Source organism: Oncorhynchus mykiss, chromosome 21 (assembly GCF_013265735.2).
Source record: "Oncorhynchus mykiss isolate Arlee chromosome 21, USDA_OmykA_1.1, whole genome shotgun sequence".
NCBI lineage: Eukaryota > Metazoa > Chordata > Actinopteri > Salmoniformes > Salmonidae > Oncorhynchus > Oncorhynchus mykiss.
In genome coordinates this window covers 17,087,851-17,102,776 of record NC_048585.1, presented here as the reverse complement: position 1 = coordinate 17,102,776, position 14,926 = coordinate 17,087,851, and the positions used below count along the sequence as shown (strand labels likewise).

The 14,926-nt window shown below is 44.1% G+C and overlaps 1 protein-coding gene across 4 annotated transcripts in view; it reads right to left on the bottom strand.

Moving 5' to 3' along the window:
• The window catches only part of LOC110499865 (voltage-dependent calcium channel subunit alpha-2/delta-1), a 158,324-nt gene extending 144,516 nt beyond the window's left edge, over positions 1 to 13,808 (bottom strand). For all 4 annotated transcript variants that reach the window (XM_036957129.1, XM_036957130.1, XM_036957131.1 and 1 more), the window contains exon 1: positions 13,360 to 13,808. In XM_036957129.1, the coding sequence (XP_036813024.1) occupies positions 13,360 to 13,448 (89 nt within the window). In that variant the 5' untranslated portion in view covers positions 13,449 to 13,808. The remainder of the gene's footprint in view (positions 1 to 13,359) is intronic.
• Positions 13,809 to 14,926: the final 1,118 nt, after the last annotated feature.

The window sequence follows — 14,926 nt, the reverse complement described above, 5'->3', positions numbered from 1 at the left end:
CACTTTGCTTTCCCTCCCTCTCCCCCCTTTCTCATTTTACTTCTAACCTCCTCTCTCTCCTTCAGTCTGTTTCACTTTAACCATCTCCTTTGCTCTCTATCACTCTCTCCCCTCCCCTCCCCTCCCCTCCCTCCCTCCAACCCTCCCTGAGAGGCAAAACAGGCAGTTAAAGTAAAATATCCTCTTTATTTATCGAGGTCAATCACACAGTAATTGTAGGCTTTGTAGCTAGCTGTCTTCCGTTCTCATTATCTTGGGCAGCAAGAGGTTATTGATGTTCTTCTCTCTTTCACTCTTCTCCCACCATCATTTTCCTGTTAAGAAGTCAGAGTGCCGGAACACGGAACCCCTGCTTTGATCTGAGGTGGCTGGTTATGTGGGAACCCATGGCAACTGTGCTTGTTGCACTCCAATGGGTACGTATGGTATAAATAACAACAGAGAGTATATGAGGAGAGGAGAGACTGTCCACTGTCCATGCATGTTCATTTCCCCTACAGTGGAATCTCCATGACATCACAAAATGACGATCATACACTAACAAATACCTTTACTATATCTCACTATACCACAATACAAGGATGCCTGACACACACACACACACACACACACACACACACACCTTGTATAACTAACCCTGTGGGGACACACAATTCAGTCACATTCAAAATCCTATTTTCCATAACCCCTAACCCTAAACCTTACCCTAACCCCAAAACCTAACCTTAATAAACCTAAACCTAAACCTAACCCTAAAACAAACCCTAATTCTAACCCTAACACTAATTCTAACCTTAACCCCCTAAAAATAATATTTGACCTTGTGGGGACTAACAAAATGTACCCAGTTGGTACATTTTTTGTTTGTTTACTATTCTTGTGGGGACTTCTGGTTAAACACTTCCACCCCCCCACACACACCCACATACAAGAGAATAGTGTATATTTAATTAAATGATAAACAATTCAAGAAGAGCATCTAGTATGTACTGTAGTGTGTACTGTAGTGTGTACTGTAGTGTGTACTGTAGTATGTTCCAACAGACACAGTAGAAATATACCCGGGGGTGTTGTGAAATTTCAGGTTACCATCGAAATGCAGCTTGGAGTGGGTGCTAGTCTATGACCTCATTTCACTTCGGAGGACCTTTTGGTTCCGGACATATGACAATCATCTGACAGTCCGAAATGCCTGCACCGGAGTTCCCACTCCACTGGATCAACCCAGCACTGTAGCAAACCACACCAGCCTTACCCAATCACCAGCCTTACCCAATCACCAGCCTTACCCAATCACCAGCCTTACCCAATCACCAGCCTTACCCAATCCAACCCAACCCATCCATCCCCTCCAGCCTCACAAAATACACTATACCCACTTTTATGTGACATGTTAAAAATAGAAGATTAACCCTCCAGTCAAAACATCAGACTACCACCCACACAATAAGGCTAAGTGCCTCTTTGCTGGGGTTGTTCAGAGTTAAGGTGTCTCTCTGATGAGTCCACTCTGACCCAACCAGTGTTGTAAACACCACTTGTGTCCACACGACTCCATTACAGACCACAAGGCCCATCGTGTCCAAATGCCTCTGTTATTTATTTATTATTGACTTTATAAAGTCTGGGATTAATGTGTGAACTGTTAGACTAACGGACATGAAGCACTGATGACTGAGCCTGCGTTGTTTTGGGGTATTATAGGATGTGTTAGCAAGTGGTGAATATAGCCAATGAATCAAAGACTCATCGTACATTGCAGTCAGACTATTTCCAAGGTACAGAAATTATCAATAAATTGGGAATTTCCCTTTAAGATTTTGTCAAAATTCTGTTAGTTTAGAGCAGATTGGTCAAAAGTTCCTAGAGCTGGTGGTTTTGGTCTAGTTCAAGTCTGGCATTCAGACTAGGCATTCAAGTCTGACTAAGAAGGTTTTTAGCTCAATATATTGAAATAGTCTATCTAAGTTTCTTCAGCTGGGTTTAAATTCAAAGCAAGTTGCTGAGGATAGTTTAGTGATCCTTTAGACAAGGATGTCTTAAATGGCCTTCTCTGTCTCAACAGATAGACATGATGTTGTAGTCTAATCCCAGATCTCATTCCCTGCTCCGGGATTCAAGAATACTGTACAGCGTTACATACAGCCGGGGTTCCTGTGGTGGACAGGGCATCGGTCCAAACAGCTGTTAACCATTCCCATTCCCAACGTCTCCTGGGCAACGTCTCGGAACGCAATGGAACATTCTGGGAAGTACCATGTGCCACAGGTGGCAGGGGACGACGTAGCCTAGTTTAGTTTAGCGTTAGCATAGCGCTGGGTGATTACTTCTACTTCCAGTCTTCCTAGTGTACACACATCAGGCCAGGCAAAGTAGTCTTTCATTCTTCCCAGAGGCCTGAACCAAAGGAGGGGGTGGAGGAGACACCGGACACTAAAACAACAAACAGGAGGCTGCACATAAAGTGTGGATCCCCCAAGCCTTCAGTGGTGGAACGTGGGGGAGAATTATGGGGTATGGGGGGAACGAGTTAGCGCGGTACAAAGATATCCCAGACCAGTACAACCCCCAGGTCTGAGTCAGAGTCAGGACACTCACCCCCTACCCTAGAGGCTAGAGAGATCAAATATAGCCTGTGAGAGAGAGAGAGAGAGAGAGAGAGAGAGAGAGAGAAAGAGAGAGAGAGAGAGAGGGGGAGAGAGAGGGAGAGAGAGGAGAGTGAGAGCAGAGCGAGAGACAGAGAGAGAGAGCAGAGAGACAGAGAGAGAGGGAGAGAGAGAGGGGGGAGTGAGAGCAGAGAGAGAGAAAGAGAGAACAAGAGAGAGAGCAGAGACGGAGAGATCAGAGAGAGAAAGAGAGAGAGATCAAAGAGAGAGTGCAGCAGAGTTTGCTGTGGGCCCAGACCGTGTGCCCTGGTGTCTGGTTAGCTGGGTAACAGATATAGCCTTTAGCAGCTTACGCAGATGGGCCGTGGGCATTCCTCCTGAAATATACCTGCTAACACCAGCTCTCTCATGGGGAGCGGAGTCATACACAGACATACAACCCGGGTTGGCTTCAAACACCTTTCTAAAATATAATACCGTTAATATGGTCATAAGTAGACTCTTTTTACCTCTGACAGTTGAAAGTTAAAATATTTATGTAGAATAAGAAACCCATGCGGGATATTAACCCACAACCATGGTGTTGGATGCTCCACACTCCAACCCACTGAGTCAGTGGAACCTCCTAGTCAACAACTCAGCCTCTGAATACACGGTCGACAGACACCATTGTGTTCTAGTCCCTGTGCACGGACACAGACAGCTTCTTTAACTCTTTATTAACCATTGCCTCGGTGAGTGCAGAGAGTGTGGGTGGAGCGGCATTCACATTATGCCAGCAGATCAGTGGAGACAGGGTTGGGAACACGAAAAGGCATATCTATTTAGCTGGTTGAGCATGACATCTAATTATGCTTTAAAACTGAGAGAGAGAAACCCGGCGAGGAGGGTGATGGGAACCATGGAAATGGAGGAGAGGGGAGGAGAGAGAGTGGGACACGGAGGAGAGGAGAGAAGGGAAGAGGGGGAGAGAGAGAGAGATGGAGGGAGAGAGATGAAGGGAGAGTGGGAGAGGGAGAGAGAGAGAGGGCAGAGCCTGAGTCAAAAGCAAGACGAATGCGATCACAGGCTTGACTGTAACCAGATAACATGACATGCACCCATCAGGACAAAATACCATTTATATATAGATAGGGTGAAGCTTTATTTAAACGGGGGTCAATAAAATGCTTATAAAGCATTATTTAATAGCTCATTACCCATGAACAACCGGTTTGGAAATAATTAATTCATCATTCATTTGTGTATTTTGTAGCAAATATATTTTCTAATCATGTATTTTGTAGAAAATACATTTCGTAATCATGTAATCAAGTCACTCAAAGGCCTTATACATGCATTTAAACATATGTATTGATTAATAACTACATAATGATGTTTACTAACTGACTGACTAACTGACTGACTGACTAACTGACTGACTGACTGAGTGACTAACTGACTGGTTTACTAACTAAATGACTGACTGACTAACTGACTGGATGACTATCTGACTGACTGACTGTGACTAACTGACTGGATGACTAACTGAATGACTGGATGACTAACTGAATGACTGACTGGATGACTAACTGACTGACTGACTGACTGGACAACTAGCTGAATGACTGACTGACTAACTGACTGGATGACTAACTGAATGACTGACTGACTAACTGACTGGATGACTAACTGAATGACTAACTAACTGACTGGACGACTAGCTGACTGACTAACTGAATGACTGACTAACTAGATGATTAACTGAATGACTAACTGACTAGCTGACTGATTAGATGGCTAACTGAATGACTGACTAACTGACTGACTAACTGACTGATTACCTGACTGACTGGATGACTGACTAACTGACTAACTGAATGACTGACTGACTAGCTGACTGACTGACTGACTGGATGACTAGCTGAATTACTGACTTGCTGACTGACTGGGTTACTTACTGACTGACTGACTAGATGACTGACTGACTGGATGACTGACTGACTAGATGACTGACTGATCCGACTGACTGACTAGCTGACTGACTGATCGACTGACTGACTAACTGACTGACAGGATGACTAACTTACTGACTAGCTGACTGACAGGATGACTAACTGACTGACTGGATGACTGACTGGATGACTGACTGACTGACTAGTTGACTGACTAACTGACTGACAGGATGACTGATTGACTGGATGACTGATTGGATGACTGACTTACTGACTGACATGATGACTGACTAGCTGACTGACTAGATGACTGACTGACTGACTAGCTGACTGACTGGATGGCTGACTGACTAGCTGACTGACTAGCTGACTGACAGGATGACTGACTGACTGGATGACTGACTGACTGGATGACTGACAGGATGACTGAATGACTAACTGGCTGACTGGATGACTGACAAACTGACTAGCTATCTGACTGACTGACTAACTGACTAGCTGACTGACAGGATGACTGACTGACTGGATGACTGACTGACTGGATGACTGTCAGGATGACTGACAGATTGACTGACTGACTATCTGGCTGACTGACTGACTGACTGACTAGCTATCTGACTAACTAACTGACTGACTAACTGACTAGCTGACTGACAGACTAGCTGACTGACTAGCTAACTGACTGACTAGCTGACTGACTGGATGACTGACTGATTGACTGACTGACTGGCTGCCTGACTAATTGACTGACTGGATGACTGACTGATTAACTGGCTGACTGACTAACTGACTAGCTGACTGACTGGCTGCCTGACTAACTGACTGACTGGATGACTGACTGATTAACTGACTGACTGGATGACTGACTAACTGATTAGCTGACTGACTGACTGACTGACTGAATGACTGACTGACTAGATGACTGACTGACTGACATGATGACTAGCTGAATTACTGACTGACTGGATTACTGACTTGCTGACTAGATGACTGACTGACTGGATGACTGACTGACTGATCAACTGACTAACTAGCTGACTGACAGGATGATTAACTGACTGGATGACTGACTAGATGACTAGATGACTGACTAGATGACTGACTGACTGACTAGATGACTGACTGACTGACTGACTAGCTGACTAGATGACTGACTAGATGACTGACTGACTGGATGACTGACTGACTGACTAGCTGACTGACTAACTGACTGACAGGATGACTGACTGACTGGATGACTGACTGGATGACTAGCTGAATTACTGACTAGCTGACTGACAGATTAGCTAACCGACTAACTGACTGACAGGATGACTGACTGACTGGATGACTGACTGGATGACTGACTAGCTGACTGACTAGATGACTGACTGACTGACTGACTAGCTGACTAGATGACTGACTAGATGACTGACTGACTGGATGACTGACTGACTGACTAGCTGACTGACTAACTGACTGACAGGATGACTGACTGACTGGATGACTGACTGGATGACTAGCTGAATTACTGACTAGCTGACTGACAGATTAGCTAACTGACTAACTGACTGACAGGATGACTGACTGACTGGATGACTGACTGGATGACTGACTAGCTGACTGACTAGATGACTGACTAGCTGACTGACTAGCTGACTGACAGGATGACTGGATGACTGACTGACTAACTGACTGACAGGATGACTGACTGACTGACTGACTAGCTGACTGACTAACTGGCTGACTAACTGACTAGCTGACTGACAGACTACCTGACTGGCTAGCTAGATGGCTGACTGATCGACTGACTGACTAGCTGACTGACTGGATGACTGAATGGATGACTGACTGACTGACTAGCTGACTGACAACTGACTGACTGACTGGATGACTGACTAGATGACTGACTGGATGACTGACTAGATGACTGACTAGATGACTGACTGACTGGATGACTGACTGACTAGATGGCTGACTGATCGACTGACTGACTAGCTGACTGACAGGATGACTAACTGACTGACTGGATGACTGACTGACTGGATAACTGACTGACTGACTAGCTGACTTACTGACTGACTAGATGACTGACTAGATGGCTGACTGACTTACTGACTAGCTGACTGACTAACTGACTGACTGGATGACTGACTAGATGACTGACTGACTGACTGACTGGATGACTTGCTTACTCGCTGACTGACTGACTGAATGACTGACTGACTAGCTGACTGACAGCATGACTGACTGACTAGCTGACTGACTGACTGGATGACTGACTTACTGGATGACTGACTAGATGACTGACTGACTGACTAGCTGACTGACTAACTGACTGGATGACTGACTGACTGGATGACTGACTAGCTGACTGACTAGATGACTGACTAGATGACTGACTGACTGACTAGCTGACTGACTGGATGACTTGCTTACTCGCTGACTGACTGACTGACTAGCTGACTGACAGCATGACTGACTGACTAGCTGACTGACTGTATGACTAACTGACTGACTGACTGACTGACCGACTGGCTGACTAGCTGGCTGACTGACTAGCTGACTGGATGACTGACTGACTAGCTGACTGACTGGCCGATTGGCTGACTGAATAACTGACTGGGTGTCTGACTGGCTGGATGACTGGCTGACTGATTGACTGGCTGGCACCGGGCCTCTCTGGGGGCACAATCTGTGACATCAGACTTTGCATTTCAGATTCGATGATGTTAATCATCTGCCTCGAAGCCACGGAGCAGCCTAGGAGACATGTTTCATCTCAAGGAGAGAGAGAGAGAGAAAGAGAGAGAGAGAGAGAGAGAGAGAGAGAGAGAGAGAGAGAGAGAGAGAGAAGAGTGGCTGCAGAAAATCTGAGGCAGACAGACACTGGCATGTGAGGTTAGCGCAGGAGCACAGAGATGCAGTCACGCACTGTGACAGAGAGAGGGATAGAAAGATGGAGAGGGGGGGGGGGTGAGAGATGGGAGCAATATGAAAAGAGATTGAGAGGAAAAGTAAGAGAGATACAATAAGAGAAAGCAAGAGAAAGAGAGCGAGAGGCAGGGAGAAAGCAAGAGAGAGAAAGGCAAGGGGAAAGAGAGGCGGGGAGAAAGAGCGAGAGAGCGAGCAAGAGAGAGAGGAAGGCAAGGGGAAAGAGAGGCGGGGAGAAAGAGCGAGAGAGCGAGAAAGGGAAAAAGAGAGAGAGACGTAGGGAGAAAGAGAGAGCGAGAGAGGCAGGGAGAAAAAGAGAACAGCAGGAAGAGAGAGAGGGGCAAGGAGAAAGAGAGAGAGAGCGGCAGAGAGAGACAGGGAGAGATAGAGAGAATGAGAGAGGCAGGGAGAGAGAGAGGCAGGAAGAAAGAGAGGCAGAGAGAAATAAAGATACAGGGCAAGGGGAAAGAGAGGCGGGGAGAAAGAGCGAGAGAGCGAGAAAGGGAAAAGAGAGAGAGACATAGGGAGAAAGAGAGAGGGAGAGAGGCAGGGAGAAAAAGAGAACAGCAGGAAGAGAGATAGAGGCAAGGAGAAAGAGAGAGAGAGCGGCAGGGAGAAAGAGAGATAGAGAGAGCGGCAGGGAGAAAGAGACAGGGAGAGAGAGATAGAGAGAGGCAGGGACTGTAGAAAGAGAGAGGCAGGGAGAGAGAGAGAGAGAGAGAGAGAGAGAGAGAGAGAGAGAGAGAGGCAGAAAGAGAGAGAGGCAGGCAGGCAGAAAGAGAGAGGCATGAAAAAAGAGAGATAGAGGTAGGCAGAATGAGAGAGAGGCAAGGGGAAAGAGAGAGAGAGGGGCAGGGAGAAAGAGTGAGCGAGAGAGAGAGAGAGAGAGAGAGAGAGAGAGAGAGAGAGAGAGAGAGATGCAGGGAAATAAGAGAGAGAGAGGTAGGGAGGTAGGGAGAAAGAGAGAGAGAGGCAGACAGGCAGAAAGAGAGAGAGAGAGAGGCAGGGGGAGAGAGAGACAGGCAGGCAGAAAAAGGGAGAGGCAGAGAGAGAGAGAGAGATAAATAATGAGACAGAAGAACAATCTCTAAAGCCAAGATGTTAATTGTGTCTTACCCCTGTCTTACAACTATAGGAGCACTTCAGACAATTTCCAGAGCCCCTCTCAACAGCCTGTGTATGTGTGTGTGTGTGTGTTCATTCTTTTATTCAACACCTCCTCTGTAATAGTCACTCAAAATCACTGTCAAAGTAGTAAAATGAGCAGTATGGTTACACTGCCAACTGGACGGCCAACTGCTGCAGCTCTGATCACGGCAATAGTGAGAAAAAGAGAAACCCAGTCAGCTTTATATTGTAGTCAAGCAGTGGAGGCTCCTCAGAGGAGGAAGGGAGGGCCATCTTCCTCAGTGAATTTAGTTAAAAAAACAATTGTAAAACATCAAAAAATGTATATTTTTTAGATAAAACTATACTAAATATATTCACAAGTCATCAAATAATTTATTAAAACACTGTTTTGCAATGAAGGTCTACAGTAGCCTCAACATCCCTCTGTAAGGTAGCACAATGGTGTAACCGGAGGACAGCTAGCTTCCATCCTCCTCTTGGCACACTGACTTCAATACAAAACCTAGGAGGCTCATGGTTCTCACCCCCTTCAATAGACTTACACAGTAATTAAGACAACATCTGGAGGACGTCCTCCAACCTGTCAGAACTTATGCAGCATGAACTGACATCTTGTCCACCCAATCAAAGGATCAAATAATGAATCTAGTACTGAAAGCATAAGCTACAGCTAGCTAGCACTGCAGTGCATACAATGTGATGAGTAGCTGACTCAAAGAGAGCGAAATACAATAGTTGAAGAGTTTTCAACAAAATGAATTTCATCAAAAATGAAGGAGAAGCAACAGAGAGAGAGAGAGATTGTCATTTTGTTCACTTTCAGTTTCACTTACTTAGCTAGCAATTGCAGCCGGTTAGTTAGTTACTCAAACACCCGCTCAAACAGAGGGATGCTATATTAGCTAGTTGGCTATGAATATCCAACACAACACTGGAACTCTTCCAAGTCAAGGTAAGCTTTTGGTTTTATTAATGTACTGCCACCGGGGCCCGCTGGTGGAACTGCTTACTGACAATACACTAACGTTACTGCATAATTGTAGCGGGTTTACTAACACATTAGTTATATTAGTTATGTTGACTTTACTTTAACTAATATGGGGACAACTATGTAGGCTGTGTGTAGCGGTTATGACATGGCTTGGAAAGGTTTTTCCCCCCGTCACATGTGTTGTTCATTGAAGTCCACAAACGAAGGGAGAAGGTGAGAGGAGGAGAGTACATAGAGGCTAGAATGAATACAACGTGGCTGTTTATGAGTGATCAGGGGTGTATTCATTCCACCGATTCTGCTGACAAAATATTTATTTAATGGAAGCAAATGAAACCGGGATAACATACCTGAATTTGTCCAATAGAAACTATCATTTGGAACTGTTGGACTAATGATTACACCCTAGACCACCTAGATGCAGGCAAGAGTGTACAAGGCGAATATTGAATGTGTCATTGTCATCTCAACATTTTCTCTCGACCTGTGTGCACCTACATTGTAAACTTTCATTCGTAGGCTAGGTTGCAGCAACCTCCTGATGGGTACAGGGAAGATTTGAGTATCATGTAGTAGCCTAAACCAAATCAATGTTACATTGAACTGGGTGAATGGAATATGAATGACAGTCGTCCAACATGCTGTAATAGAAATAAGGCCTTGCTTATGAAAAAATGTATTGTCCTCCCTCACGGCACTGACCACCACTGGTCAAGTATTATACTGTAGCTAACCGGGTTGCCAGTCTGTTTATGCCAAGGTTAATACAGTCCTGTGGTGGGTAGAAGACCAGGTTTAAATCCCATCATTCACACTACTTCCTCAACGTCTAAGGAACCAACTGAATACTAGATGCCAGTGCGCGTCAGTAGCTCGTCATTCGGCCAGCCCCAAAGGCATTTGAAAGAATTTTGGATTTCTCAATCATTGCCAGTTTAAAAGTCCTTTTTCATAGGGAATAATGTGTCAGTCAATCAACATGTTTTGTCTTTAAAACTCCACAACTACCATCAACCACTCAGTGTCTATAAAATCTCCCTCTATAACACTCAGTGTCTATAAATCCTCAATGCCTATGGCTGGACTACTCTGCCAGTATGACATCATCCTCTGGTCGGTGCCATTAGTATGAGAGCCAAATGGATCACTTGATCTCCAGGGGAACAGACCAAGAGAACAGAACATAGATCAGGCAGTGATGTCACCCTCCCTCACAGGATGCTGCTGAGGGGAGGATGGCTCATTATAATGGATGGAATGGAGTGAATGGAATGCTATTAATGCTATTAAATTAATGCCATTGCTATGAGCCCATCCTCCCCAATTAATGTACCACTGGCCACCTGTGCCCTCCATCCATGAGACCTGGGGTGAGGTGATGAGGTGAAACTTTCATAACGTTGCAGAAAGAAATGTAACACAGAACCAAAAGGATTCCAAACCTGATAGACTACCATAGGTAATCTAATCTACACAATACATTCCTATCTGAACGTTCTGCAACGTTGCACCCTCCTAAACAGACCCCTGAAGTTAGGCAGAACCAGATCGCTCTGGAGCTGAGTGGGGTGTCATTTGATTACTAGCTGCAGCTAGTGAGAATAGCAGTGTGGACATTAATAAACACATAGACAGGTTGGTTTACTGAACCACTGCACCTGCTAGACATGTAAAAGTGAATGGGCATGTCTTCTGTTCTGAGCATGGCAGCTAGACATTTGATCAGTTCATTTGCCAGGGATCTAATTATATTTATGAAAATTGCATATAGAACTACCTTTTGACTTTTTTAGTAGTCACTGTTCCACCATTACATGCAAGGTATTCAAGGAAAATGGCATGGGTGGGTAGGGATGTACTGCCTAACTCATATTGGATAGAAATAAAGAAGCCTATCCTTCCTAAAGTAATCACAATGACACCGCATGGCATGTCGCCGTTGACAATATGATGCCGACAATGGGGCCTTAGAAAGGGTTGGCATACTGCTTTTTCAGTGTAAATGGAATTGCGTGTGTAGAGCCATACATGTATTCTACAGTGGGCTGAGACTATTTGGTCATTCATTGCTTTGCCTTGTCACTCACTGCATTGAGATGAAAGATTCAAGTCGTCCAATTCATTGAGTTGGACATGATTTACCTGAAGATACGTCAGGGGCGTTGCTAGAATGGTGCTGAAATATGATTGTTCACACTTAATGCCTCCCCCATCTGTCAATCTGGCTGCGATAGGAGAGAAAAGATGGTGCATTTGTTTTGCCTGTTTAGCGGTATTACAGAGCTGGCTAGAGGACCATGCGGACGGCTCAGAGCTGGCGGGAAGGCTGGTTGATTGGATGACAGGCTTTAGGACTATGGAAGATGGCTCAACATGATCTCAGAGCATTTAATATTGCAATTCGTACAATACGCAACAAATTTGCAAAAAGTATGATATTTTACTAATTAAAATGCATTGTTGCTAACATGGCTAGGTGACTAAGGCTAACGTTAGCTAGCAGGCTATGGGTTAGTTGTTAGGGTTAAGAGTTAGGTTAAAGAGTTAGGGGAAGGGTTAGCTAACATGCTAAGTAGTTGCAAAGTAGCTAAAAGCAGTTAGCAGTTGCAAATTTGCTTAAATTGTCTATGATGAGATTCGAACACAACCTTTGGATTGCTAGGCGTTAGCGTTATATTTTTGCCACAATTAACCTCCTGTCTTACGTAACCATACCAAATGTAACATATCATACTAATTTGAGTGTTACGGATTTCCATGTTCTATGTTACGTCTAGACCAGGCTGGATGGCTAGGTGGCTAGGTAACTCCTGTTTGACTTTACAGGTGCTGGAGCTAGTGTGTAGTTGCTAGCGTGTAGTAGCAAATTTCTGTAGGCTATGGCATGTATTTGTTCTAGAATGTTATGCACTTCCCTTATCACCTGAGGTGAATGAAGCCACAACAGCCAAGTTGATAATGGCTGAAGTCATTTTTGCCTGTTTTTGTTGTTCTCCAAATATAATTTTAGAGCTTTTAAATTGTGTAAATCCAGTAAATCAGCTTCCACTTTCAAAAAATTCCTTGAAGGGGAAAAATATGTATTGGAGGGGGAGTAACCACTGAACATATGAGTATCTAACTTGAATATGGATCACTTCAAATGTATTTATTTAATAAATTAGGGCAGATACAAATTAACAGTAGGAACAGTGATTCAATACAATGCATCATAGTTTAAAGAAATTTCCAAAGCTATTTGTGATGTGATTTGCTGATTTCCCATGACCACCCAGGACTGGTTACTGCCCCCCCCCCATCCCACCCGCATATAAATCACCCGGGGTAGCCTATGTAATGACAATAGCCTATTTATTATGACTGATTGATCCGCCACTAAATCAGTGTAAAGTGTGTTTAATCAAACGAAGTCAGCTATTAACTACAGGCTAAATTCAGCAGGATCCAGAAGCACAATTCAAACATTGTCAGTTTTCGAAGACGTTATGCATTTCCATTGACTGTTTGTTTTCATAAACCGATGGGTAACCGTTTGCAATGCAATGCAAGTTTTTCCAAAAATGTTGTAGGCTATTATTGGGCTATTTGTAAACATAACAACATAGTCAAATAGGCTTATTATAATGATATACTTATTATATTATAATAATATAAATAAAAACTATCCTACATCACAATAGCCATACATTTATTTTATGAATTTATTGTATTTTGCTTTAGGTTTAGTATTGGGAAAGCAAACAGGCTGTCATCGGAGGACAGGCTGTCTGGTAAGGCTACTTACAGAAGTGGCGACGGGAACTGCACGGTTGACACACTATTTAACGAAGCCAGAAGTAAAAGTAGAGCGGTGAAGGAGCTGTAGGTATCCATGATTGAACGGAGTTCCCAACACACGATATTAAAAAACGACTCAAGACAGGGACAGAGATGCGTGAAGCAGTCCAAATCCTGGAACCGTGTGGGTCTTCTTGCGCGTTTAGTGGACCTGTCACGCAGCCATCGGGGGACAGTTTGAAAACAAATCTCAGCTGGTTCGTCTCCCCCTGATGAGTTTGTGTTTGTATGTCTTTTTGAAAGAGTGTGTGTCAGATCTCCGGCGGTAACCTTACAAGAAGCGCCCAGTGTGTTTTTAGAAGAGTTGAGAGGGAGGACGCCCCGTTCTCATATCTCCCCCGCTCGTCAGCACGGAACAGTGTGTGTAGGAAATGTGTGTGTGAGAGCCCTCCCGAGCGGATCGGTTTCCGAGCCCCCCCACTCCACTTTACCCCCACCCCTTGCCTGAGAACGATCATCATCATCACGCGTTGCTCTCCATACAAGGCACTCACTCCTCACTGGGGCTGGGCAACGAACGGCCACCGCCTAGCGAGCACACAACACCAGCCAGACAGACTCAAACTCACTGGCAGACAAAAACTGCATCCCCTTTTTTTATATATACATTATATCACATATGTATGATATTGATGATATTGCTATCGGGACAAAGGAAACTGTGTTCTAAAATTTGTGACTGCATGGCTTATATAAAATAGCAGTTATTTTTTTAAAGGTACCAGATCATTTTAACAGTCTGACCCGTGCCCCTTTGCTTGCTAAACTGAAGAATTGGGCTGGGGATATATAACCACTCTTATATTTGCATCTATCTATCATTAATACATTTTATACAACGGGTGGGTCTAATGCTGATTGGTTAAAACCGCATTCCAGCTGGTGTCTATTCCACATGTTACCATCGGCTAAATCTATGACTTTAAAATTACTTTTTACTATGTTCTATCTGACTGCGCAATCCACTGTCTCATCAGCCCAGCCAAGCAATTCATCAACTTGATCTCCACTATAAAAAGCATCTAGACATTATCTCACATTTGTTTTTGACTAACATTTCGTTTTCAACAGCGGAGATTTGTTTAATCCTTACTGTCTGTGTCCGACATTTGCAACATTGTTTCAATATTCAATTTCAATCTAAAACTGGTCATGAACATGTAGGGGTATTTTACAAGTCACTACTTCACAGGAGAGCCATTTGAACGTAAACAATTTTTTTTATCAAAATGCGTTCTTTTGCAGAAATGCTCTCTGGAACATGTGAACTTTCATGTGCCTTAATAAAAAACTTGTATGCCATCTGTAAATACAATTGTTAAATTATGAATTATGAGCCTAGTTGGTTTAGCCACGGAAAAAGTCAGCAACCCTCCCGCTAACCATGATTGGATGAGATAATGAGTGGGATGGACATGCAGAGAGATGTGTTCGGATTGGTCTGCCATGTAGCATGCTTTTGTCTATAGCATGAGCTGGTTAGTATGTGTAGGTAATCCTTTCTACCACAGCTA